Source organism: Falco cherrug, chromosome 13, assembly GCF_023634085.1.
Source record: "Falco cherrug isolate bFalChe1 chromosome 13, bFalChe1.pri, whole genome shotgun sequence".
Lineage (NCBI taxonomy): Eukaryota > Metazoa > Chordata > Aves > Falconiformes > Falconidae > Falco > Falco cherrug.
The window spans coordinates 14953464-14978428 of NC_073709.1; the positions used below are offsets into that span (position 1 = coordinate 14953464).

At 63.6% G+C, this 24965-nt stretch overlaps 2 protein-coding genes across 4 annotated transcripts in view; both read left to right on the top strand.

Moving 5' to 3' along the window:
- LOC114015808 (uncharacterized) lies at window positions 1-20013 on the top strand. Of its 3 annotated transcripts, none has more exons than XM_055726061.1 (32): window positions 6-746; window positions 3868-3975; window positions 5350-5505; window positions 6228-6359; window positions 6475-6666; window positions 6762-6845; window positions 6961-7079; window positions 7248-7362; window positions 7636-7722; window positions 8040-8155; window positions 8319-8463; window positions 8684-8790; window positions 8906-8972; window positions 9157-9291; window positions 9367-9498; window positions 9753-10009; window positions 10127-10250; window positions 10415-10609; window positions 10905-11060; window positions 11525-11745; window positions 12082-12259; window positions 12590-12736; window positions 12961-13353; window positions 14998-16539; window positions 16945-17025; window positions 17266-17352; window positions 17477-17568; window positions 17805-17890; window positions 18459-18525; window positions 18651-18814; window positions 19112-19246; window positions 19449-20013. In XM_055726061.1, the coding sequence occupies exons 1-32, from the start codon at window positions 336-338 to the stop codon at window positions 19682-19684; spliced, it is 6267 nt and encodes a 2088-aa protein (XP_055582036.1). In that variant the 5' UTR covers window positions 6-335; the 3' UTR covers window positions 19685-20013. The 3 variants fall into 3 exon arrangements, with proteins under 3 accessions (XP_055582038.1, XP_055582036.1, XP_055582037.1); XM_055726062.1 differs by having other exon boundaries at window positions 7-746; window positions 7639-7722; XM_055726063.1 differs by lacking the exons at window positions 18459-18525; window positions 18651-18814 and having other exon boundaries at window positions 1-746.
- A 1555-nt stretch (window positions 20014-21568) lies between these two features.
- SLC29A1 (solute carrier family 29 member 1 (Augustine blood group)) overlaps window positions 21569-24965 on the top strand; it is a 36801-nt gene continuing 33404 nt past the window's right edge. The window contains exon 1 of the mRNA XM_027805248.2: window positions 21569-21722. The gene's annotated coding sequence lies outside the window, so the exon portion shown is untranslated. The remainder of the gene's footprint in view (window positions 21723-24965) is intronic.

A 24965-nucleotide genomic window follows, 5' to 3' on the forward strand; every position in this document is an offset into this window, starting at 1 on the left:
CGCCGCGGGAGGAGGGACCCGGGCAGGGGAGGGGACGCGCCCCGGCGGGGGCGGGAGGGTCCGCCCCGGCAGCCGCGGCCCGACGGCCGCCCGCGCCCGGCCGCGCCGAGCATGGGAGCCGGGCCGCCCCCCGCCCCGCTGCCCCCCGCCGCGGGGCCGCCCCGCTGAGCAACCGCGCGGGAAGGGGCGGCCCCGCCGCCGCCCGCCCGCCCCGGGGAAGGAGCCGGCGCCGCCCGGCCCGTCTCCATCACCGGCGCTTCCCGGGCGGCGGCGGCCCCGCGCTGCCGCTGCGCCCCGCGGTGCCCGGGCCGGGCCCGGCGGCGGGCAGGGCGAGGATGTCGGGCAGCACGGCCAGGAAGGTGCAGCCCTTCACCATCGGCACCAAGCTCTCGCTGCCCAAGTGTGCCGCCGACTTCCCCGCGGACGCCTGTCCCGGCATCGCCCTCGCCTCCGCGCTGGACACCCACCGCGGCCTCCGCCGCAGCCTCAACGAGCGCATCTCCCTCTACCTGGCGCAAGCCCGGGCCGCCCCCGCCGCCCCCGAGGGCCGGCCCCGCAGCCCCAGCCCCGGCGAGGACGGGGGGACCGACGAGGAGCGGCTGAGCCGCGCCTCCCTCGCCCGCTCCATTAAGAAGATCACGCTGTCCAACTGGCACGGGGAGGGGGGCGCGGGGGACCCTGCCCGGACCGGCGGCGAGAGGAACCACAACAACAACAACAGCAGGCCAGGGAAAGCCCAGTTCAAGGTGAGCGCTCCCCGGACCCCGCGCCCTGCTCTCTCCCCGTCCCCCCTGCGGTTCCCTGTCCCAGGCCGCCGAGGGACGGGTAGGTCCTGGGGGGGCTGCGCCCCGGCTCCCAGCTGCCCTGTCCCCCTGCCCTCCAGGCAGCGCTCGCTACAGAGCTCCTGGGGTGGTTGCTTTTCCTCCCGGTTTCCCCGCCGCACGCACTTCTCTGTACCGGTGGGCTGGAGGGCAGGTCTGTGCGGGAGAGCTGGAGGTGAGCTCTCCCCAGCGCTTAGACGACCCAGAAAAGCTCTGCCCCAGAGCTCGGCGGTGGAGGGCTCAGCTCTTGGGATGCCTGTGATGGAGCTGGGAACTCGCTCTCCCGTTTAGCAGAGGGGAAACGGAGGCAGGGAGAAGGGAAGTGACTCGTGAAGGGTCACACAGCCAGGCAGAGCTGGGACAAGGCTAGGAGCAGGACCCGGGGCTCCCGGCACCCTGCCCTCTGAGTCTGAGCGCTAGCTGGCACGGAGGTCCGAATCCGACAATGCCAGAGCCTGGAAGACCCCCAGTGTAGCAGGGATGGGGCGGACAGCAGCTCAGAGACCTCGCCGTTGCTGGCAAGAGCCGGCAGGAACTCCTTGGGATTTAACCCCGACCCGTAACAGCTGGTTTCCCGGCGGGATAGCGCTAGGGAGAGCTGTACAGCCCACTGCCAAAACCCTCGTCTTCATTGCCAATAAAGGCCAGGCACAGCCTCGCAAGAGCTGCTGCTTCCTCCGGCACGCAGGCAGGTCCTCGCCGGGCGGCTGGAGCTTGCGCAGCCCAAGGGGCATCGGCAGGAGGGCTCCCCTCTTTCATATAAGGTAGGGACACATGCTCGGCATGGTGCTGTGGTGCGGGACTCCTGGGAGGCTGCCAGGATCGGCCTCTCCTCCCTGTCCGGCCAGGGGGGGTGGAGCTGGGAGGGGGGCAGGCTGCAAGATGGAGCTTTGGGAGGGAGAGAAAGAGCCAGGGCGCAGGGGGAAACATTCATTAGGCAGGCTGGCAGCTGGAGGAGAGAGGGGAGCGCTGTCCCCCACGCAGGGCACGTTACGGCTTTCCCAAGTGCGTCCCCCGGCCCTTGGCTCTGCCCTTCACGCCTGCCACTGTAGGATGGCGGGTTCCTCCAGGATGGGCACAGTGCAGCCTGGGAGGGTCCGACCCCACTCGTCCTTGCTCATGAGAAGTCACTGACACTTATTCTTCTACGGGAATGCAGCAAGCGTGTGTGCCATGTTAATTTTGTTTTTAATGAAGGAAAGCAGTATTCGCAGGGGAGGCAGCTGAGGCCGCTGCATTTGTTTCATGCGTGGCTTTGCTCATGTCATGAAGCCTGGGGTCCTGCTGGGGAGTGGTTAGCACAGCAGCTCACAGATGCCAAGGAAGGCACAGCTCTTTCTCCCAGCCTTCAGTTGCTGCAAGAGTTTGTTGTTTTGCCAGAACGAGGACACAGCTCTGGCCAGAGGGACCGGGACGGGGGAGGGGGGGCAGTCCCGGTGGAGCAGTACTGCGGGAAGGATGAAGTCATCCTTGTGCCGGCAGCCCTGTTTTCCTGCGGTTGATGGATCGTGAGATGGGGACTTTAAATAAAGCTCCCTTTTCACCTGCAGGTTTGTCTCCCACGGCTGAGCCCTGGGGTGGCTTACAGGCTGCAGCTGGTATGGGACACCGCTGCTTAGAAGAGGAGCTTCCTAGGGTCTTACACCCCATAAGCACTTCGTGTTTAGCTCCCCACCGTTCCCTAAACAGGCATCCAAACCTCTTGGTCAGGCAGGGGGGTCCTTCTGGCACCCTCCCGCCAGACACGTTGAGCTCTCGCTATGCCTGCCAGGCTGTGACTCAGCCTTGCTCCCTGCCCGCTCTTCCTGCTTGGGATGGGATGCTGTGGCATGGTGTGGTGGTCGGTCCTCTGCAGCCACCAGCCAGGCTTTGCAGGCCTCCAGAAAGGTCCAATGGTGCTAGTCTCCCAGGGGTTATAGGGTTGTTGAGCTGTTTTGGGGGCTCTGAGCCCTTCTGGTAGCAGCTGCTCTAGTGCTGGGGGCTGCCATCCATGTTGGGACTTTTCTGCAGCCCCTTAGAGATGGTAAGAAGCCACTTTCTGTGCAGGGAGTGAGTTCTCCTACTTTGCCTGGGTTGGTTCCCCCTTGGACACCGTCCCCAGTCTGGAGTAGTCCGAGTGGTGATGGGATCCACCACTCTGTTTGCTGCAGTCTCACAGGAGGGGCTGTCAGGGCAGCACACATTGCCCACCACTTTGTGTTGCCCTGTGCACGCTTGGATGGCTGTTACAGAGACAGCAAGGTGACCCCAAGAAGAGAGTGGAAGGAGGTCCCTAAATTGGCCTGCTACATCCAGCAGCCCAAGAAAAGATCCATCCACAGAGGATGAGAGTGACTGCCCTTGTACATGATCCAAGCAATCCCACGCACCTCTCCTCCTGGGGCTGGGCTCCATTAAGGATAAGGTAACACGGAGTTCATCCTGGACCTCCTCTCCATGCCTGGCTGCAGCTTCTGGACTTCCTTCCTGCTGGCCTCTCCTGCTCCCACCCTTGCCCCCATCCTGTGGGAGCCCTTCCCTGTGAGCCAGCCGCCCCCTTAATTCTTGTCTCCCGGCCAGGCCGAGATCAGGGATAGGCAGCTGAGAGAATTCAGGTTCATGCTGGTGGAGTTAGTGTCCTCCTGTGCACTCACACCTCTGCCCTGCTGTCCTGGGGAGGGCAGGGAGGTCTGACCCTAAACATCCTTAGACAACCAGGGGCCAGTGGTGACCACTGAATGGGTTTGTGCCAAGTTTCAAGTCAGTTCAAGGGGAAAAAAGGCATGAATGTGTGTGAGCTACATTGCAGAAAGCACCGAGCAAAGCAGACGTCAGAGCTTTTGCCACTTGCTGGACATGTGGCAGGAGCTGCAGGTGCTGCTCGGAGGAGCCTGGCCCGGATGCGTGAGGAGTGACGGGCAAAAGCCCAGCCAAGCAGTGCCTGTGTGCTGCCGGCAACCTCCTCTGGCCCAGGGCAGGGGGAAGTGGGGGGCACACTCCTCCGTCCCCTCGGCTGCTGGGACAGTCGAGCGCTTCCAGGCTCATGGCTGTACCTTCCCCTCTCTAGGTCTTCCTCAAGAAGGATGTGGATGCTGAGGATGAGGAGCAGGAGGCTGGGAGCCTCCGGGCTGGTGGTTTCTGCTCTCTGGTGGACAGAGGTTCCCCCTTCTATGCGGTACGTCCCCCTGCCCTTACTGTTTAGGAGGACCTGACCCAGGGGTGCAGCTTGAGGCTGAGCAAGTCAGGGCGGCTGCTAGTGGGGCACAGATGGAGCCTCGGCGCTTTAAATGAGCAAAAGGGCAAGCTGGGTGTGACGGGTCAACTTCCAGGCCAGTGCCCAGAGATTTTACTGCTTCCAAGGGAGCTAGATTACAGGCTTCTCTAGCCCTGGCGGCGTCAAGAGACTGAAGATCCCAGAGCTACAGGAGGGCCTGAGAATCTGTGTTGCTGTTTAAAAAAAAAAATAAGACAGAGGATTTCTGTAGTTCTTGTGGTTAGGCAGAAAGGCTTTGAAAAGCGACTCCCATGCCGTCAGCAGGGCAGCACATGCCAGAGTGCTTAGAGAGCCTGAAACAGTTCCCCGAACCCTGTTGCTCTGCAGGCTCCTGGGGGATTGTGCCCTGGTGGGCTCAGGGGCAGCTGGGACCCCATGGGGCAGCTCACACCCACCCCCCTTGGGGAGGGAGGCTGCCCTGGGTCAGCCCCAGGAGTAATTTCTGGCTGGTGAGAAGCGGCAGCGAGCCCTGAGCCTTTGGGTTTCTCCTGAAGATGCTCAGACTCCTTTTTGCCACCAGTTGTGTGCAATCAGGTCCCCATTCCTGGGCAGCAGGGTGGGAAGCAAGTGCCCGGATGGCTGTGCTGTCCCCTGGGCTGCGTGCAGCTGGGCCCGGGGCTGAGTTTGGAGAGGGGCCAGCACTTTCGCTGGCTGACCTTCGCCATCACCTCCAGCGGAGCTGGAGCCTGGACAGAGGGTTTCGTCAGCGGCAGCTGGCCACGAAGCCAAGTCCCAGAGGAGATGCTGCACTTTCTGTCCCCCCTGCACTGCTTGCTTGGGATGGGGGTCTTTGGGTGCCCCTAAAGGAGTGGTGGGCTGAGCTAATCAGGGACCTGCCCCATGACTCGCCATCCCATCTCATCCCCTGGCAGTGTCCTCAGGGGTGACATAAAACGGATGCCACAGACACAAATGCTCCTCGCAGGGATGCACAGCCTCTGGCTGGACAAGCAGCAAGCACCTCATCCGCCTCCAGAGTGGGTGCACGGACCAGCCCAGGTGCTGGGTGCCATCCCGCCAGCCTGGAATGACCGAGGGCTAAGGGACAGCCTGGCAACCCCCTGCCAGGGCTGTGAAAGCCACCGACGTGGCCTTGGTAGAAGGGAGCAGTGCCTCAGGGTGCTGGGAGAGAACTCCAAATATGTCAGTGAAGGAGTGGGATTGAGGATGAGGCAGGCTGACGCACTTTATTTGGGTTTCTGAAATGCTCCTGGGAGGTAATGGGGAGGGCTCCTTGGGGTGGTATGCTGACCCCCTCACCTGTGCCCACCTCAGCTGGCAGGACCCCCGGTGTTGTTACCCTGGAAAGAGAGCCCCAAGGGCAAAGAGCCTGCTGCGGCACCAAGGTGCGATGGGCGAAACGGCACAGGAGCAGCCCCGCTCCTCGACCCAAGCCCTCTGGTAGCCCAGTTCAACCGGGAGATGCTGCAGGTGAGGCCAGCTAGGGTGCCTGCCCAAGGGGCTGCGTGGGGAGTGGGGCGGGGGGGGCCACCGGCAGCCTTTCATGTGAGCTGCGGGGTGGGGTGCGCGGCGGGGAGGGCTGAACTCCTGGCCCCGAGCGAAGCCATGGTTGTGGCATGAGATCATGTTTGGCCGCCTCTGCCTGGCTGTCGGCCCTGGGGAGAGGGGGTCAGCCTGCACCAGGGCCCTGCTTCCTCCCTACATGCACACGCTCCTCCCGCCCCCCATCCTCCTCCCCGCTCCCTTCCCTCCCCAGCAGCGTGGGAATGGGGATGGTGCAGGGGGGTTGCTTCCGCACCATGCTGGGGAGGGTGCACGGGCGCTTGCACTGGGGAGCAGGGTGCAGGGATAACAGATGCTTTGTGCAGGGATGTCCCACGCAGAGACTCCCTTGTCTGGCCTGCGGGGGGCAGGGGGGGGGAGGCGGGGGGCAGGCAGGGCTTCTCCTGCTGGGCTGGGGCAGATGCTGGAAAGAAGCAAGATGCCACTCACCTTCCCACCCCTATCACCACCGATGCCGTCCCGAGCCCCTTTGCTGGCCTGTTGGTGCTCAGAGAAAATGGGATATCAGCCGAAAGGGTGCCCATCAGTCCTTGTCACGGCTTTGGGGGAGTTTGGGCTTGGGTCCCCAAAGCTGCATCCTTGGGGCTCTGGTGGAGGTGCCAGGCCATGTGTCTCTTCCCACGTTGCAGGCGGAGGGCTGGGTGCGAGGCAAGCTGTGGGACCTGAAGGACGGCTGCAATCTTCAGGACTGGGAGGAGGTGTCTCAGACCCTGCAGCGGGACATGAAGGATTTCGAGAACACGATGATAAAGCTCAACCAGGTGAGGCTGGGCAGCGGCATGGCTCCCATTCCCTGCAGCGCCCATGCCCATGGGCTCTCTGCAGTGGAGGGTCCCTGGGAGCCCCAGATGCTAAGTGGGTCCCTTGTCCCCACAGATGGGTGAGCAGCTGATGTGGCGGGCAAGCCCTAATGCTGAGGCGGTGCAGAGGCAGCTGCTGGCGCTGCGGGACCAGTGGCAGCTCCTGAAGCAGACAGCCACCAGCCAGAGCAAAGCGCTGGGGGGGCTGCGGAGCTTGCAGGATTTCAACAGGAAAGCCGAGCAGCTGGAGACATGGATCAGGCACAAGGTGTGGGGTCCGGGGAGTGTGGTCTGGGGAGCACAGTCTGAGGAGGGGGACAGCCTGGCTGTCTCCCTGCCTTCTCACACCATCTCCTGGCTCAGGAGGAGAAGCCCTCCCTGGCAGCCCTCCTGCAAGAAAGCCTGGACAAGATCCAGCTCACCCGCCGCATCCTTGACTTGAAGCAGGTGAGAGGCTGCTGGGGGGCCACCAGCATGCTGGGGACCCTGAACCTGATGAGCCTAGGGCATGGCACAGGTCCCTGATGGGGGATGCTGATGTCTGTCTCTCTGCTCGGACCAGGAGGAGCAGCAGTTCCATAATCTGCACAAGGAGCTGAACAGCCTGGCCCAGAAGCTGGAGAAACAAGGCAAAAGTGAGAGCAGGAGCATCTCAGCCCGGCGCAAGCACCTCAACAAAATGTCAGTGAAGGAGGGACAGTCTGAGAAGAGCCAAGCCGGGCACTGGGAGCCAATGAGCTGGGAAGGAGGACCCCCCGAGCCTCCTGCCTGCCCACCCTCACCCCAGCTCTGCATGGCTCCTCAGGGGAGCACAGGCTGCCCTTCACCTCTCCCCTTCCACCCGCGCAGGTGGCTGCGGCTGCAGGGGACCCTGAAGGAGCACCATGAGGCTCTGCAGCTGGCCCTGGAGGTGGCCGCCTTCCTCCAGCAAGCAGATACCCTGCTTGGGGCCATCCATGCCAAGGTACCAGGACTGGAGCCAGGGTCAGCCTGGTGTGGGGCTGTTGCACGGCCAGAGCGAAACTGGGCAGGCAGCACATTACTCTCATCCCCTGCGTGGGGGCTGCTGTGGTCCCGGCACCCTCAGCCTGGGGCTCAGGGAGAGAGCTGGGGTACAGACTCTCGTGTGAGAAGGGGAGCCAGAGCTGCAAGCACAGCTTTGCAGCATTTCTTTCTGCTGGAGCCAAGGGCAGGGCCCCGTCCTCCTCACACTGCTCACTGCAACTTCTTCTTAAAGCAGAAGAGCATCTGCAGTGTAGGGAAGCCAGGGGAGGCTGAGCCATGCCGGGATCGGGATGTCAGGGACATAGCCAGCCAGGTGATGGTAAGTACAAGGCTCTGCCTCATCCTCTGAGCCCTGGGGAGCATTCTGACAGAGGGGGGCTGTGTGTCTTCCTGGGTCAGCACTGGCACCAGCAGGGCTAGGGGCTTGGTGGGCACCCCACAGCCGTGTGGGGTGGCCAAGACTGTGTGATGGATGGTGGATCTTCCCCAGGGCAGCAGGGGACCGGGCTTGGCACTGACTGCCTCTCCTGCCACTGCAGGGCTGGTGGTGGGTTGCGGTCATGTACTTGCACCACAGCCACGGTGGCTCGTCCCTCAGCAGCCATGTGATTGCTCCCTGGCTGCTCTCTCCTCCAGATGCTGGATGTGACCGTGTCCCAGCTCCTCAGCCTGCAGCCCAGCCTGGCAGCCCAAGTCACCCCCAAGCATCGAGATGTCAAGGAGAGCTGGGCGCAGCTCCAGCAGGCACTGAGGTAGGGCACAGCCTGGCAGGAGCCCCAGGGCCACGACCCTGACTCCCCAGCCCTGGGGAAAGACCTGGGTTACCCCTGGCAGGCTGTCTCTGGGGCACCAGCTCCACTTAAGGTTTCCCTCCATCCTCTGCTCCCCTGGGCCTCCCTTGTGCCCCTTTCCCAGGACAGAGAAGGCTCCAGCACTGACAAGCAATTCCCTGGGGGGCGAAGCCGTGGCTACGAGCGCTGAGCCCCAAGGAGATGGTAGCGGCCGTGGGGCTGTGGGGAAGGAAGCAGGAGACAAACGGACCAGAGGCCCCTGGAGCACAGTGAGCACAGGCATCTGCCTTCCTCCAGGCATCTCCAGCACTTTTGCCTCGGGAAGACGAGGGAGCTTGTGGGAAAGGGGTTGGGGTGTTAGGCAAAGCACAAGCTGAGCACACCTGGACCTGCCCCCACCGCTTGTGGGAGGTGATAAGTGCTAGGCCTGGGGCAAAGCAACGCATGCTTTGTGCTGGCAGAGGAGGAAAGGGAGCCTTTGTGTCCTAGGTGCTGAAGGATGTGCCGGGGAAGATGGCAGAGCACAAGAGAGGGGAGGAGAGCAGCCCTGGCTCCCCAGTGGTTGGGCAGCCCCCTCATGGAGGGGACAGCAAAAGGTACTGGCTCACAGAGGTGGCTGTGGGGAATGGGATGTGGAGTCGGAGGGGATAAGGGTGGAGGTCCCCTGTGCAAGGGGGGATCTTGCAGTCCCAGTTATCCCTCTCTCTGCAGGAGGAGAGAGGCAGAGGCTGAGTGGGGGACACGGCAGCCAGAGGCTCAGGTGCAGGACGTCTGCCAGGTGGTGAACAGAGTGATGTCTCCCCAAGAATCCCCTTTTCTCCCTGCCCAGCCAAGGAAACCAGTGTTGGGGAGGGATTCCCTTCCCTGATCCCCTCCTGCTGCTTGTGGGCGTGCATGCTTGTGCATGCATGCCCGTCCCCTGTCTGGACACTAACGCACCATGTCTCCCTGCTCCTTGGCAGACCGTGTCCCCACACAAGGAGAGCATGGTTCCTGGAGTCCCTCCATGTCTGCTGGGGGATATGGAGAGCTCAGAGGCAGCATGGACGCAGCAGGAGCCCATGAACCCCAGCTCCAGCACCAGGGCTGTGCTCCTGGTGAGCCCCCTTGGGTGTGGGATGGTGGGGTGACACTGTGCAAGGCCCACCCTAACTGCCCTCCCTGCCTCCCAGGAGGGGCCGGTGCCGGGGAGGCCCCCAGGCAGCCCGCAGGTGGATGCCATGCTGCGGGAGCTGGGGGAGCTCTGGGAGGACCTGCAGAGGAAGCACCAGGAGAATGGCATCGTGCTGCACGAGATCGATAAGGTACATGGAGGCAGGGCTGGGGGTGGCACGGGTGTGTATCCCGACTGCAGCAGCTAGTGAGGCTGGTGCCCACAAGGACGGGAGCTGGGGCATTGGCACCAACATCTCTAGCTGGCCCTGCAGCCTGTGCACTGCTTGATGTATGCCACCTGAGCTGCCAGTGCCCCGGGTACCCACAGTGGGGTGGTAGCATGGCTCCTGCCTCCTCTGGGCAGCTCAGAGCCAGGCTGATGGGCTCCCTGCTCTCCCTGCAGGCACTGAGGCTGGTGGGGGAGCTGGACCAGGCTGAGCGATGGCTGCAAGCTGTGGCTGGGTCGCTGTCGGAGCCAGCCACTATGAGAAGCCCAGTGGAGCTGCGCAAGGACCTGGAGGAGATGGACCAGCTGGAGAGCCAGCTTCTGCTGTGTGGCCTCAAGCTGCAGGCACTGCGGGAGGAGGTGATGGGCAAGTCACCCACTGAGCAAGAGGGGGCGAGGAAGATGCAGAGGAAGGTGGAGATGGTGGAGGAGAAGTGAGTCCTGGGGGAAGGTGCCTCCTCTCTGGTCCCCAGGTTGAGCGGGGAGGAGGATGCTTGCCCCAAGGAGATGTGGAGGGTGCTGGCACCTGTGACGGGCACTTGTCCCTGCAGGTTGGCCTGTGTGCAGGCAGCCCTGCGGCGCCGAGCAGCAGACCTGCGTGACTCCCTGGTGCTGTCTGAGTTCCTGCAGGACCTGCAAGAGGAGGAGGCACGGAGCCAGCAGGGACCTGCAGCGGTGAGCAGTGGGGACAGGCATCCCTTGGCATTGCCTAGCACCTGGGACTGGCCCAAGGGTTGGTCCATGGCTAGCGGGGGGCCCTGTGGGCGTCCTCCTCCAGCCCAGCTGCCTGGGGGGCCGCTCCTCATGTCCCTCACACCCAGTGCTTCTGTTGGCTTCAGCCAGGAAGCAGGCCTTGCGGCTCGCAGGGGTCTTTTCCCCTGCTTTCAGCCCAGGCCAGGCAGCCACCGAGCAGTGAGGACATGAGCCACCCCTTGGGAGAGCTGCAGGAGGCTGTGGAGATGCTGAACGATGCAGCGAAGGAGCGGGAGCGCGTCATGGAGGTGGCAGCGGAGATGGAAAGCCTGGAGCATTTGGTAGGGGATGGAGGCAGAAGGTCTGGGGATGCAGCCAGGTAGTCTGCCTGCAGCTGGACATGCTGGCTAGTTGGGATTGGGCATGGACCTTGGCTGGTCCCAGTGGGACACAAGGGCATTGGGATAAATGAGGACCACTCTGTGCAAGGCTGGTATCCTCATCCCTCCTGTGGCTGGTGATCCCTGCCCTTTGCATGTGTATGGTAGGGTGCTCCTAGGCTGGGGCTGCATGGCGAGCGGTGGCCCAGGGTGTCCCACGCCAGGGCTCATCTCTCTCCCCACCCCACCCACCCAGGTGGCGGAGGTTTCCCCGCGCCTGGAGGCCCTTCGATGCAGAGCTGAGGCCCTGGCTCAGGACACTGCCCAAGCAGAGAACAGCTTCACCGCAGTGAAAAGCGAGAAGGACCTCCAGGGGCTGCAGGGCTTGCTGAGCCAGCAGCAGGAGATCGAGGTGAGATCCGTAGCTGGCCATGCCCTTGGTGGGGAGGTATCCTGACTGGCTGGGGCCGTTCCAGGGAGGTGCTGGCCCCTGGGGGCTTAGGTGGCATAAGCCTTGGCACATAGCAGCAGGCCAGGCTGGAATTTTCCAGCAGAGCTGAGCCCTGCCCCACTCCGCTCCCCTCTGCCAATGCGGGCCAAGCGAGGGGAGAGAGCTTGCGTCAGCTCCCATGTGCCAGCACCTCACTCATCTTCGTGACGATGGGGAGGTGGCTCGTGTGAGCAGAGCAGTCAAACCAGGCAGCCCTCCGCTTTGCCCGTCCTACCCACCAAGGGTGGCTCTGCACTTCCCCTGCAGCCCCTGTGCCAGCATCCTCCCCTCCATCCCTGCATCCTCCCCTCCATCCCTGCATCACAGAATGCACGGTGCAGAGGGTTTAGATGCATCCTGAACCTTTTCTGCCTTGTGATGTGTAGTGTGCAGTGTCAGAGACTCTGCAGGGGCAGCTGGAGGAGCTGGAGAGGGCAGCTGCCCACTTGCAAGAGCTCTGCCCTGCTCGGCTGTGCCCTGTCAGCCAGGAGGTGCAGGAGACGCTGTGGGCCTGGGCAGGGCTGCAGGAGCTGCTGCGGGAGACTCGGGCCCGTGTGCAGCAGGCTGGCCGGCTGCGGCACTTCTTCAAGGATTACTTAGCCATGATGTAAGTGGTGATGAGCTGTCGGGGTTGCCTCTGTGGTGGTTGGTGGGGGGCTGGGGGGAATGTGGTGTTGCCAGAGCACAAGCTGCTGGTGAGTATGTGGGCAATGCCAGAGCTGCAGCCAGGCAAGACCATGGGGAACCTGGAACAGAGGGCTGTGCCCAGGGCTGCCTGTCGTGGGGCAGCCCCACGGCATCTTGCCCTGCCAGATGTGCCGCTACCCAGCAAGCTGCTTCCAGCCATCCCTGAGTGTCGGAGCGGCTTCCCTGGGGCCGGCAGGGCTGAGGAGGGGCTGCGTCATTCCTCAGCTCCCTCAGCCCACAGCCCACATGCCCACAGCTCCTGGACAGAGGACACGCGTGCTCAGATCTTCTCTGAAAGCCCAAGCAGTCATGGTCTCCAGGAGACTCCATGTGAGGAGCTGGAGGGGAGGATCGAAGGGAAGCTCAAGGAGTTTGAGGCACTGGCGGCGTTGGGGCAGCAGCTGGTGTCTGAGGATCACTACCTGAGTGCAACAGTAAGGACAGGGGGAATGGGGTCGGGGAAACGGGGTGGGGGAAATCCTCAGCACCCCCCAAAATCCTCTGGGGACAGTCCCTGGAGGAGAGAGCAAGGTGCAGGTGCAGAGCCCCAGCGAGTGGTATGGGGCTGGCCATGCATCTCTGGGGCTGCTCAGGGCAGGAAGGAGTTTCACCCAGCAGTGGATGCAGAGACCTGAGATAATGTGACTGACTGTATCCTGTTCCCAAAAACCTCCAAAACTGCTCTGTAGTGAGGTGTCCTGGTAGGGCCACTGTCCCTGGGCCAGTGGTCCTGGCAGGTTGCCCAGTGTCTCTCCTCCCTTCAGATAAAGGAGCGCTTGGAGGAGCTGCGGAGCATGCTGGGCTGGGTGCTGGTGCGCTGGCGAGCACAGAAGCACCAGCGGGACCCAGGGAGCAAGCGGGAGGACAGAAGGCAGCCAGAGAGCCCCTCGGGCACATCCCTCACCAGCCAAGTGAGTATCCAGCCATGCTGAGACTGTCAGAGAGGCAGATCATCCTCAAGGCTGAGTGTAGCAGAGGCACTGGATGGAGTGGGTGGTGCAGGAGTAGGGGAGGGATGCGTGCAAATACTTCTGGGTCTCTCTAGGTTTGAGGCAGGACAAAGGGAAGATTGTCCTGAGAAGGTGCCCGGCCCTGGCAGCCCTTCTTCCATGTTCCCCTTTGCCTCACTCCCCAGGAGCAGTGTGCCCCCTGTGCTTGGCCCCAGCTGGAGAGCATCCACAGCCCAGTGGAGCTCACACCCTGCTCCCTCCTTGAGCCGGTGCAAAGACCAGAGCCACCAGACGGAACAGCCACCTCCCCACCAGCATTGCTCCTCTCAGATGCCCCATCAGGAGTGGAGCGGAGCTGGGTGGAGGCCAGCAGCTCAACACCCCACGGTGTGGGACCCCCCAAGGAGGCTGTCATCTGGGATCCTGCCGAGACCTCCACGCTGCTGCTGCCGCCGCGGGGCCCCAGTGGGCTGGGGGGGACGGTCAACCTCATCCTCAGCATCGGCAAGAAAGGCGAGAAGAAGAAGGCACAGCTGGTGGCTGGCAGCGAGTTGCTGGGGGAGGAGGCACTGAGGATGGTACGTTTGGGGATGGTAGGCGGCTTTGGCCGAACCATGGGTGAGCATCCAGCGCCTGTCCCAGGGCCAGCCGCCGCCGCGCAGCCAGGGCAGCTCCCCACAGCGCTGCTCCCATGCACGACAGGGAGGCTTTGAGGGCTGCCGAGTAACTGCTGTACTGGGACCCCCCTGGGCCGCTTCCAAGCAAGCTGTAGGGCTGTGTCAGTCTCAGGAGAGGGACCCTTGGCTGTTTCCATGATGAGCGATGCCCGAGGGCTAAGGACCACCTTGCACCACCCCCTTTGCCTGCGCTCTGCTGCTGCAGCTCCTTGCCTACTCTGCCCTCAACTCTTTCTGTGTCTCTTTCTCCCCTCGCTCAGCTCCCTGCCACTAAACCCTCAGGCTGTAAAACCTTTTGGAAGCGTTGCCAGGGGCTTTTAGGAAACACTTGGGGTAGTTTAAAGCGAAAGAGAAAGCCACCTCGCCAGCTGGTGAAAGAGGTAACGTTCCCAGGGGAGGCTGCATGTTGGGCAGAGTGGCTGCATGGCATGAACCTGCCTGCTACCAACCCTCCTGGCCACGCCGCTGTGCCCTGCTGGCGGTGGTTCCTCAGGAGAGGGGGAACCCTCCCAGTGCTGTGGGCTTCAGCATGTGGGTACTGGGGCATGTAAGGAGGGGGCATGGATGGGGCTGGCCGCAGTTTGGCCCCCCAGGTAAGTGGTTTTGGTCACTGTGAGAGGCACGGTGAGCTGGTGGGAAAGCCTCCCCCCTCCATTGCTGGGGGAAGCAGTAGTCCCTTGTGCAGCCAGCTGAAGGGGGCAAGGGTGGATAGGGCTGTGTGAGGGTGCACGTTCTGGGGGGGAGCTTGCTCTGGGTTGCATGGCTTCTAACCCAGGGGCTTGGAGCCTGGTATTTTGTTGGAACTTGCATCGATTTGTTGCTCCAGAACCTGTGCAAAAGGCTGTGTGCGAGTTGCCCCGAGGGCAGCTGTGGCTGGCACCCAGCCAGCCAGGCTGGGTAGCCCAAGGGAGAGGGCAGGGGGCCAGAGGGCATCAAGGCGGGGCGAAGGGTTGCTGCGCTGTCAGGTGGGTTTTGGTTAACAGGCCCCCTCCTGCCTAAGGGGTACAGGGGGACACTGCTCCAGTTCCTGTAGACAAAGCCCTTTACTTTCATCCTTGAAGCTGCAAAAACCCAGGAGAGGGGCTGCCACTGGGCTGGAGAGTGTATCCGCCGGGAAGGGGAGGGGAAGGAGCTGTGCTCAGCTCCTGCCCTTGCATTGCCCTGCTTTGCTGCCTTGGGACATGCGGGGTGGCAGGGGTGGGCAGCAGTCACTGCTGTCTCAGTAGCTGCCCACAAGTAACTGCTCGAAGGGCAGCGGTGCTGGAGGGCGAGCTGGAGCTGGAGGGCGGGCCGTATGGCACAGGCAGCCCCTGCTGTACTGCAGCTGGGGGACTCCATCATGGGCAGAGGTTTCCTTGCCTGCGCCAAGGTGGGAGCAGCCCTCGGGGCAGCAGGGGGCTGAGGTGAAGCTGTGCCGCTCCCAGCTCTGCATGTGCTGCTGCTGAGCGTTTTTGGCTGCCCAGGCGCAGCATGGAGAGGGGACGGTTGGCGCAGGGTGGCAGAGGCTCCAGCCATGGGTGTCACTCTCCTTCTCTGTGTCTTCAGGTGCAGGCGGAGCCTGGGAAAGCCCCTGGCACGAAGCAGCAGCCCACTGTCACCCACCACCCTCCAGCATCCAGCAGCGGGACACTGGCCACCTCCCACACCCTGCCCAGGGCTGGGGCCAGCTCCATCTTCAACAGCCTGCAGCGGCGGGAGCAGGCGAGGGCCGAGCAGGCCCGGCTGCTGACGCTGCAGGGCATCATGGGCGCCAGCTCCCTGCAGCCTGCGCCCGAGGAGCGCCAGGGCCCCAGCAACACATGGCCTCAGAAGTGTGGCCGGAGGAAGGGGGGGCCAGGGGCTGCCGCTGCTGGACCCCCGCTCGGAGAGCTGCTGCTCTACGTCAGGAACCCGCTGGTGCGGGACATCGACGCTGAGTGTGGGGAAGCCCCCCAGGACCCCCACCTCCTCAAACCAAAAGCCATATGCCCCCAGCTTTCCCTGGGCTCGGTGCTCAGCCTGGAGCTTCCCAGGGATGTGGTGGTTCAGGGGTGCCACCAAGGGCCCGCGGTGCAGTGGGAGGAGGCAGAGGGGCAGGAGCAGAGGCAGGGTGGGGGGCTGAGGCCATGGGAGCCCACAGGCACACATAGGGCTGGGTGGCGGGAGGAGGTGGCTGTGGATAGGCATAGTACGCCGGGGCCCGGCGAGGGGCTGGGGACATCCCCCAAGAACGAGCGAGGGACGTGGTTTGAGGAGGTGAGCTTCAACCCCAGCTACAGCCAGCAAAGGGCACACAGTGCTGGGAAGGCGCACGGGAGCCCACAGCGCCCTGGCAGCGCCAGCAAAGACCTCCAGGACTTCAGGCTGAGCCAGCCGTCCCGTGTTGGTGTGCTGCACGAGTGGGTCGGCAGGGAGGGCAATGTGCTGGCTGCCCGGCTGGGCCAGGACGGCAGCCCTGGCACCACCAGCAGGGCCAGGCATCGCGGAGCCCCTCGGCTGGAGCTTGGACCGTCCTCTGCCAGCATCCCAGGCAGGGCAGGAGCCATCCCTGGCACCGCCTGCGCAGAGCGGCCAGCTGGCAGCAGCCAGCCCAGAGGGTCCCCAGCTTCCCCCGCCGCCCCCACCCAGCTCTCTGTCTTTGAGTGGGCGCTGGGGGCACCCCAGCCCCCCGGCCCTGTGTTGGGCACTGGGGAGGTTTGCCACCCTGCCCACAGGCAGTTTGAGGAAGAGGAGGAGGAGTTGCAGGCCATCTGGGATGAGGCGGGCGAGCAGCAGGCACCCAGCCCACCGGCAGGCAGCTGTGCCCACCGCCGGCCAGAGAGTGGGGCAGGCGGCTTGCCCAGCCCTGATGCCGCTGCCGGTGGGCCCCTCATCCTCTCATCAGCCAACAACGTGCTAGTGGCCAAGTTCACCCTTCCCACTGCTGCCCAGCTCCTCCACAGCCCATCAGGAGAGCAAAGCCCTGGTGGAGGGCACAGCGGCGGTGGCAGCCCCAGCAGGCACAGGGTGTCCCCCCGTGTGGAGGATCTGGTGTCTGCAGCCCCCTTGGATGGCCCTGCCGCCGGGGATCGGCGGAGGCATGGGGAAGAGGAGAGAGAGGGCAGCAAGGTGAGAGCTGGGGGCTCTCCCCCGGGGTCAGGCGGGGGGGTGGGGGACGCCCCAGGCAGTAGCTGGGTTACCCACTCTGGTAAACGTGACCTGTGTTTGGGGACTTCCCAATGCTGGTGGCCCCTTTGCTCCAGCTGGTGGGATGGGGAAGAGCTAGGTGCTGAACTGGGGGGCTCCTTACAGCATGCACGCCCCTGCCAGCCCTCAGCCTTAGCAAGGCAGCATTTCACCCCAAAGGCCTGCAAACAGCCCAACCCTTGCCGAGGCCAGGAAATTGTTCCTGTTGTCCCATTCCCACCTTGGCATTGTCTGCAGGGGATGGGACAGACAAACACCGTGTGCCCAGGGGCTGGGCTGGCATCGCCAGCCACAGTGCTGCTTCGCTCACCCCCTGTCCCCTTGCAGGCCCCTCCTGGGAAAACGGAGTTTCAGATGATGGAGGGGACGCTGGAAAGGAAGCACGTGTTGCAAACAGGAGGCAGGAAGGTACAGACATGGCTGTGGGGCTCCTTCAGGACTGATGGTACTGGGATGTGGTGGGGAGCATCCAAGTTTTGGGGGTAGAAGTGAAGTCAGGGATGCTCCTGGCACTACCATGGCAGTGCTGCTGGCCATGCTGGCAGGGCAGAGCCCACCGGGGCAGGGTTGCATTTCAAGTGGCATGGGACTGCCTGTCTGCTCCCAGACCTGCTGACATCACAGCTGTCCCCTGCTTGTGTCCTACAGGCCAACTGCCGGGCCTGGGGCCTCTTCCACGCCGTGCTGATGAGGCAGACACTGTGCTTCTACCAGGACCGCAGGGACAGCCTCAAGGTGCAGTGGGGGAGAGCGGGGTGACATGTAGGATGGAGGGCTGGCAGCGGGGTACCCTTGCCCCTGGGGCCAGGGAAGACAGAACCTGCCAACCCTGCTGCTCTTGCTGTTCCCTGTGCTGCAGAGCTCTGTGGTGGCCCTTCCCCTGAACCTCTCCGGGGCGGTCTGCACCCCAGACATCGAGTACACCAAGAAGACCAACTGCTTCAGGCTTCAGTGAGTCACCCCAACCCAGGGCAAGCTGGGGTCTCATAGCCACAGCCCTTGGTAATGTGTCCCTGCTGGGACAGACACGTGCCAGTACCTCCAGCCAGGGCCAGCTCAGTCCGGTGCTCAGATGAGAATTTCCTTCTTTCTTTCTCATCTGCTTCCCTTCCTTCCCAGGCTGGTAGGGGCTGTGGTATCTGTACCCCATGTCTGTCTCATTGTCCACTTGTTCTCCCCTGCCACAGGCTGCAGGATGGCTCCGAGTACCTCCTGAGGGCCCCCTCCCAGCCCCTCATGAACGAATGGGTCTCCAAGCTGCAGCAAAACTCAGGTGAGCAGCCCTTGCTGGCAAAGCAGGGACCCAGCTCTATGTGGTTACCATGGGTGGGCAGCCTCCACCAAACCCCCTGATGTACGGGGGGTGAGAGGAGAAGCAGCACGGTTTTGTCTCTGATTTATGCATCCTCCTAACCTGCCTTGGGAACAGCAGTTTTTTGCCAGGCAGGATTTGGAGGCTCTGTTTTCACACCACATACACAGTTATAAATCAGGAATAGCACAACTGACGTCAGCAGAGCCTCAGCAGCAAAAAGCCAGTGTCAGGAAAATTATAATTGTGCTTCAGTGTTTCTCCGTCTCCTCTGTGGGGCCTGGAAACCCCTTGCCTGCCCTCCAGGCAAAGGGACCTGTAATACTGAGGTCTTCCTGGTACTGTACCCATACCCAGGGGGGCTGAGGCCCTGCCACGAAATCCTGGGCTGCTTGGCAGGACCAGGAGCAGGCACTACAGCAGGTCAGAGGGGCCAGCCATGCAGCGTGGACACCCAGAGCTGGGGCTGGCCCTATGGGATGATCCTGTGCACTGTCAGCACCCAGCAGAATGTTTGCTGTGCCCCCAGGTTTCCCCAAAGTTGATTACTTCCAGGCGGCAGCACAGCATGTCGAGGGCACCGGCAGTGCTGGGGGGTGAGTAGCCAGGAGCCAGCTAGCTGGGTCTCGTTGTTACAACTCCCCCATGCTTGCCAGCGTGTGCTGCCCCAGCAGGGCATTGGTGGGCCAGTCTGGTTCTCTAAATCTTTGCTACTTTCCAGTTTCAGCAAGGTCCCCAGCCCTGGGAGCTCTCATCTCTGGGGACATCATCAGGTCGCAACCATCAAGAGCCAGGAGATCGTGGTGCTACCCTGCTCAAACACCCGGCTGCAGCAGCCTCTGGGCGGTCGGGATGGCCGAGCCGATGGGGCTGTGGCCATAGCAGGTGACTTTCCTGCCTGGCTGGGCTCCTGCTGTCCCCCAACTCCTGTCCCCAGCCCAGAAAGGGGCAAGGCAGCTGACCAGGGGAGGCTGAAGGCTGTCAGTCAGTCTTGACCTTGGTAATGTCTGGGGCAGGAGTCCCAGGGCCCCCATGCCCAGGAATGGGGTTGGGAGAGGGACCAGTTATATCCCTTCACTTTCTGGGATACTGGGATAACCACACATTTCCCTGTCCTCTTTGGGGCTGACAGAGGTGTCCTGTGGTGGCCTTGCCTTGTGACATGTCTCCATTGTGCTTCAGAGGACACTCATGAGGCCAGGCACAGGAAGCAGCAGTGGTCACCCAGGGGGTCCCCCGGGTTGTGGGACAACAGCTGTCAAGACGACGACTGCGGGCTGGTGGCCAACAAGAGGAGGTCCTACTCCTTCACCTCAGGTATGGCCCTTGTTTCACTGTCACTGCCAGGAGGTGGCACCACTGCCCCTGTCCCCACAGACACCCGAGCGCAGGTGCTGTGCTGCTCCAGCAGCCATCCCTGCACCCTGGGCTGCAGCCCCCCGCTCGGGGAGGGCTCTGGGGGGTGGCTGGCAGTGCCTGCTGGCACCCTGCCCTCCCCACCGACTGGTCCCTCTTGCAGCCACCTACCAGAAGATCACCCCAGTGGCTGTGCCCAAGGAGCCTGTGGAGGCCGGGAGCAGCTACTCGGTCACGCTGTACATTGGGGAGCAAGCGGCGGCCTTGCCCCGGGCACGCTGCCACTCCTTTGTGGCCCAGCCGGTGAGCCCAAGGGACACGGTGGGGGAGAAGACCCCCACCCCGCCTCGCCCTAAGAACAAATCCGTCTTCAAGAAGTTCTTTGGGAAGAAGGAGTGAGCCCCAGCCAAGGGGGAGAAAAGCCCTGTCCTGCCCTTTATCCTCCTCCTGGGTGCCATCCTGGCATGGTCTCCACTCCCAGCACCAGCTCACCACCTGCTGCCTCCCTGGGGGAGAAAGGCTGCAGCAAGCAGCTCTGCTCCAGCCGGCCCCGGGGCTGCACTGTGCCCCAGCCACCGCAGCCCCCAGCCTCAGCCCGGCGCTGAGCACCCCTCCTGCCTGCCTGCTGGCTGCTCTCCCTGGGTGCTGCCGGCTCCCCAGGCATCCTGCCCTGCCGACATGCAGGGGTGGAGGTGGTTGTTTTTATTAAAAAACAGACAGACACAGTCTGGGAGTTTCTTCCTTCATGCAGTAGGAGAGGGGCTCTGCAAGGTGGTCCCTGCTAAGGGGTGGGGGGAGCTTCAGGTGAGGGGGACCCTGCAGCAGGGTTTGATACTGCTCAGGGAGAAGCCTGAACTGTCTCGCACCTCTCACAAGGATGCTTTGTCCTGTGGCTCTTCTGTGGCTGCATCCAGCCCAGCTAATCCCACAGGGCACCTGGGCCCCTTTTCCCTGCCACAGGAGCTCAGTGGGGAAGCTGCTGCCTACAGAGCAGATGCTCCTGCCTGCGCAGCCCTGCCAGGCCTGCCTGCCTTTCTTGCAGGATGGCTGCCAGCCCAGGTCATGGCAGGTAAATGCTGTGTGCCGTGGAGGGGGCCAGGGAACCGTGGCCAAACCCCCAGGGCTTCCTGCATCCCAGGTATTTTGCAATCATTTCACCAGGCTACACCAGCTTCAGCTGTGCCAGTTCCCACCCGTGCTGGGAAGGGGGCAGAGGAGCTGGCCCAGCCTGCCCTGAGCATGCACCAGCCCCCGGGCGGAGAAGGGGAATTTTCTGGGGCTGTGTATAGCAGGGCCTCTCCCCAGCAGGCTGCTAGGTTCAGCTGCGCGCACCCCTCACCCCCTCATACACGTTGTGGGGCTTAAAATAGAAGTGCTGGCTGCAGCCCAGCTCTGCAGCAAGGGCTGGGAGAGGAGAAACGCTCCCGCCACCCCATCTCCCTCCCACAGTGTCTCTGGGGCTGAGGACAGGCAGTGGGCACACCAGTGTCCCTGGCAGAGGGGCTTTCTCCATGCTTCCAGTGAGGGGGGGGGAGGAAACGCCGGCAAGGGGTGCTGCTGTGGAGGCAGGGGTGTGCTTCCCCCTGCGCCGTCCCACCCTCCACTTGGCTCTATCACTCTTGGCTCCAGCACCTGTTTTCCCCCAGCACCAAAGCTCAGCTGCCTGTGCTGCCTTAACGGGAAGAGGCGAGAGGGATGGCAGGCTGGGGGGGCCGTGCCTTGGGAGGGGCCCAGCCCTGGCCAGGCCGGGGAGGAGGTCGAGGCATCGCATTCGTGGCTCTGGCCTGACATACCAGGAAAGCAGCCGGTGGGCAGGCGCCAGTTCATTCCTGAGCAGCTGAGGGGCCCGGCGGAGGGGGCAGCGGGTGCAGGGCGCTCTGCTGAGGGCCCCCCAGCTGGCCCCAGGGGTCTGATGCCAATCCACGGTGGGGTGAGGGTTCAGCAACTGTCCTACCATGGATGGCTTGAGTCCAGCACAGCAGCATGGGGTGACATGTGCCACCATCCCAGGGATGATGCTGGCACCTGCAGCACAGCTCTCGGTACTGGTACCCGGGGCTGTCCCCCTTGCGCAGGCTGCGTGTCCCCCCGGGGTGGCCGCCCACATGCAACCTCCCCTCTCTCCTTCCCCACGCTGGCACTCAGCCCCGCTACAACCCGCTGACAAATCCTGCTTGCAGTTCCTATGGCAGAAGCCACTTCCCCCTGCTAATCTGCCCGTGCATGCAGCCTCCACCTGCTGAGCCAGCGGGAGCCGTGCTCAGCCGGCCCCAGCCGGCACCAGGGCTCTGAAGCCCGCTCTGCTGCAAAGCCGGCGGGGCGGGAGAGCCTCTACACCCCGGTCCGGCGGCCACAGGAACCCCCGACCCTGCTTGGCACCTGGAGCGAGGAGGCTGCAGGCAGTATCACCTGGCCCCAGGAGAGCTGAGCCCGCGAGGTAAGGGCAGGGTGCCGGCGGGGAGGTGCGCAGAGCAAGCGCCGTCCCTGCAGTGCTTTGCTTCCCCGGGTACCGAGCAGGGGGTTCAGCTCCAAGCCCCTCTCTGCCGAGCCAAGGACTTGCCCCCCGTTTCGGCTGCACGGCAGTCCTGCTGCAAGGTCACCCTGCAGCCGGGGGCCTGCGCTGAGCTCCCAGAGCCACCACCCACTGCTCGCTCACCCACCCTGGGGGGACAATGCTCTGGGACCCCAGCCAGGACTCGGGGCTTTCCAGTCCCCTGGCTGCAAGGAGGGTTTGGAGCCTGGCCCCGCTGCAGCAGGGGAGTGAAAGGGGGGGAGCAGCAGCGGTGAGTGGGGCTGGCTGTCGGCACTCACCCTCCCTGCCTGGGCCAGCTCGCAGTACGGCGATGCCCGGCTCCCGGGGCAGGGACCCACAGGGCAGGGTCCCCAGGAGGGCGCAGGGGCAGGAGGACCAGCTGTGTGCTCCAGGAGGAGGGGCGGCGCTGGGAAAAGCCAGAGCCCGGGACATCCCTGTGCCGGGGCTGCGGCAGCGGAGGGACCCCGGTAGCATCCATCTTGCAGATGCGGGTGCTGCAGCGGGGGGGGCCCGGGGCAGAGCGGGGTGCGAGGCGGGGGTGGGCGGCGGGGGGAGCGCGGGGCTGCAGCGCCGGCGGCGGCGGGGCCGGCCCGGGCTGGGGCTGTCCTGCGCCCGTCTGCGCGGTGTCCTTGACGTGGCAGGCAGCGCGCTAGGACCCGGCCGGGAGCCGCAGGCAGCACGGCTGGCAGCGCTCCGCCTGAGCGGTGCGGATCCTGCCCTGCCAGCCGGCAGCGCCGCGGGAAGGAGCCTGCCAGCTCCGGGGAAAAGCATGTAAGCGAGGGCGGCTGCGTCCGGGGCCGGGCGGGAGCTCCCCGTGCCGCGGGCAGGGTCGGGCCGGCCCCGGGCCGGGGCTGCCGCCGCGGGCTGTAGGCAGGGCAGGGGGTAAGGGCCGGTGCCTGCTGCCGCGGAGCGGGGTGCGCTGGAGCGGGGCGCGCTGGAGCGGGGCGGGGACGCCAGCGGCGGCGGTGGCGGCGCTCCGGGGTAGCCCTGGCACCCGTCCTGGGGCGGGGCCGGGCGGGCAGGGCTGGGGGGCTGCGGGGGTGGCAGGCCGTCCGACGGGTGCTTTCATCCCAGCGCGCTCGGCCCCTCGCTCCTGGCTCTGCTGGGTGTTGCTGCCTTCCCCTCCCCCTCCGGGACCCCCCCGGGGGGCTGGCAGTGGACCTGTCCTGAGAGATACATCTGGCACCAGTACAGTGCCATAGGGCAGCAAATGCCACCGCCCCCCACCCCCCCCAGCACCAACCAGCTGGGCACGGTGTTTGGTTACCCTGCCCCCAGAGGATGTCACCCCAGGACTGGCACAATCACCTCTTACTGGCCCCTGTCACCTTCTTTTGTCAGGCCCAGCCTTCCCTGAGCACTGGCTCCCTCCCTGCCCTGCCAGTCCCATATGTTCTTCTATGGCCCCGGGGGTGGGGACACTGCCAGGGAGCCCTTCCTGTTCCTGGAGGCCCTGGGACTGTGCCACCTCTTGCCTCCCTGCCGGGGCTTCTTCTGCAACTGCATCTGCCTCTCGCAGGCCCTTTGTCCCCATAGCCAGGCACTCTCCCATGACCCTTTCTATTTGTAGACTGACTGCTGGGAGCTGGGAGCCAGCCCTCTGCCCTTGCACCGTTCCCCACGCAGCTCCTTCCTCCCCAGGCACCGTGCCCCATGTCCTCAGCATGATTTGACCTGGTACAGAGATCCCGGCTGCCCCCGGGGTCCGAGGCTTAGCCTGGGGCTTGTTTGCCAGAGCCTGACCTCACTTACCCCTGCATCCATGGTGCCTCTCAAGGTCAGGGCACTGCTCTGCTGCTCCGGTAAAAGTCTTGTGCGAGAGGTGAGAAAAGAGGGTCCCTGCCACTGCTCACTGTCCCTACCTGTCCCGTGCCCTGGTGCTGCCTCAGGGAGGGAGTGGGTGCTGTGGGGGCTGCAATGGGTGGCAAAGGGTAGGGAATGAGGGAAACTGGCATGGCCAGGTGGTAGGAGGTAGTGAAGCTCATCCGTCACGGTCCCCAGGCCTGCGCAGGAAGGATGATGGAGGACACGGTGGAGGAGCACAGCCACGAGCTGCTGCTGGCCTGCTTGTGCTGCACTGACTGTCTCATGCACAGATGTATAAGGAGCCCCTGACCCCTGCCAGGAGCAGCCAGAGTGCCCCTGAAGGCAAGCTGGGTGGCATTGGGAGCAGCGGGACAGGAGATACAGGCAGCAGTAGCTAAGCAGTCTGTCCCGCATCAGAGCGGGCAGGTCTGACCTGAGCTGCTGGCAGCAATGAGCCACTCCAGGACTTACTGGGAAGCCAGGCTTTCATGGAATTCTTTTTCTTCTCAAGAGGCATGGCTTTTTGCAGGGATTCCAGCACCTCCATGACTGCAGCTGCAAAGCAAGGTCAGCAGCAGCACTGCTGGGCACCATGCAGCAGCTCGGCCTTGCTATGGAGCTTCTTCCCAGCAGTACCATCCCAGGACACAGCACTAGCAAAAACCAGGTGAGGCTTTTCCACCTGCTTGTACCCAGCAGAGATGGAAGGTCCTGCAGGGAGAGTATAGATGGCAGGGAGTAGGTGATTCCTGCAGCTTTTTCTCAGAATGGGGAGTCTTTGTGGGAAGCCAGCCACCACTGTTGTCAGGGCTGACTTTCCCCATTCTGGCTTGCCAGAAAGAAGATTTACTAGGTCTGGGTTGCAGTGTTAGCAGAATAGGCTGTTTCCCCAGAGACTGCTTGTGAGTCCCCATCAGCTGTGGATGGACGTGTCGAGTCAGTCTTATACTGTGAGCCCCTGGGAAGGTAGCACCTCTCTTGTCCCTGAGGCACTTGGCAGCAGCACAGGGATGCTCCTGGCTGACTTATAGCCCAGGGCTGCAGGGAGAAGCAGGCAAGCTGCCTTCTGAGAAGCGAGCGATGCTGAGGAGGTGTGTTTTGTGCTTTTCCCCATCCCGTCCCATCCTAGTCAACTCAGGGCTCTCGGAGGACCAGCCAGGAGCCCTTTCTCTGAGGCTTGCATTTGAGCTGTGAACACAGCCCTGCAGGACAGGTACTGTGCTCGGGGAGACTCACTGTGTGGTGTCCTCGTGTGATCCATCCTGGGTGAACAGCAGGACCCTGAAATCTGCTTCCTCACGGTACCCCTGCCCTTCTGCGTGGTGTGTTACAAGCAATGCT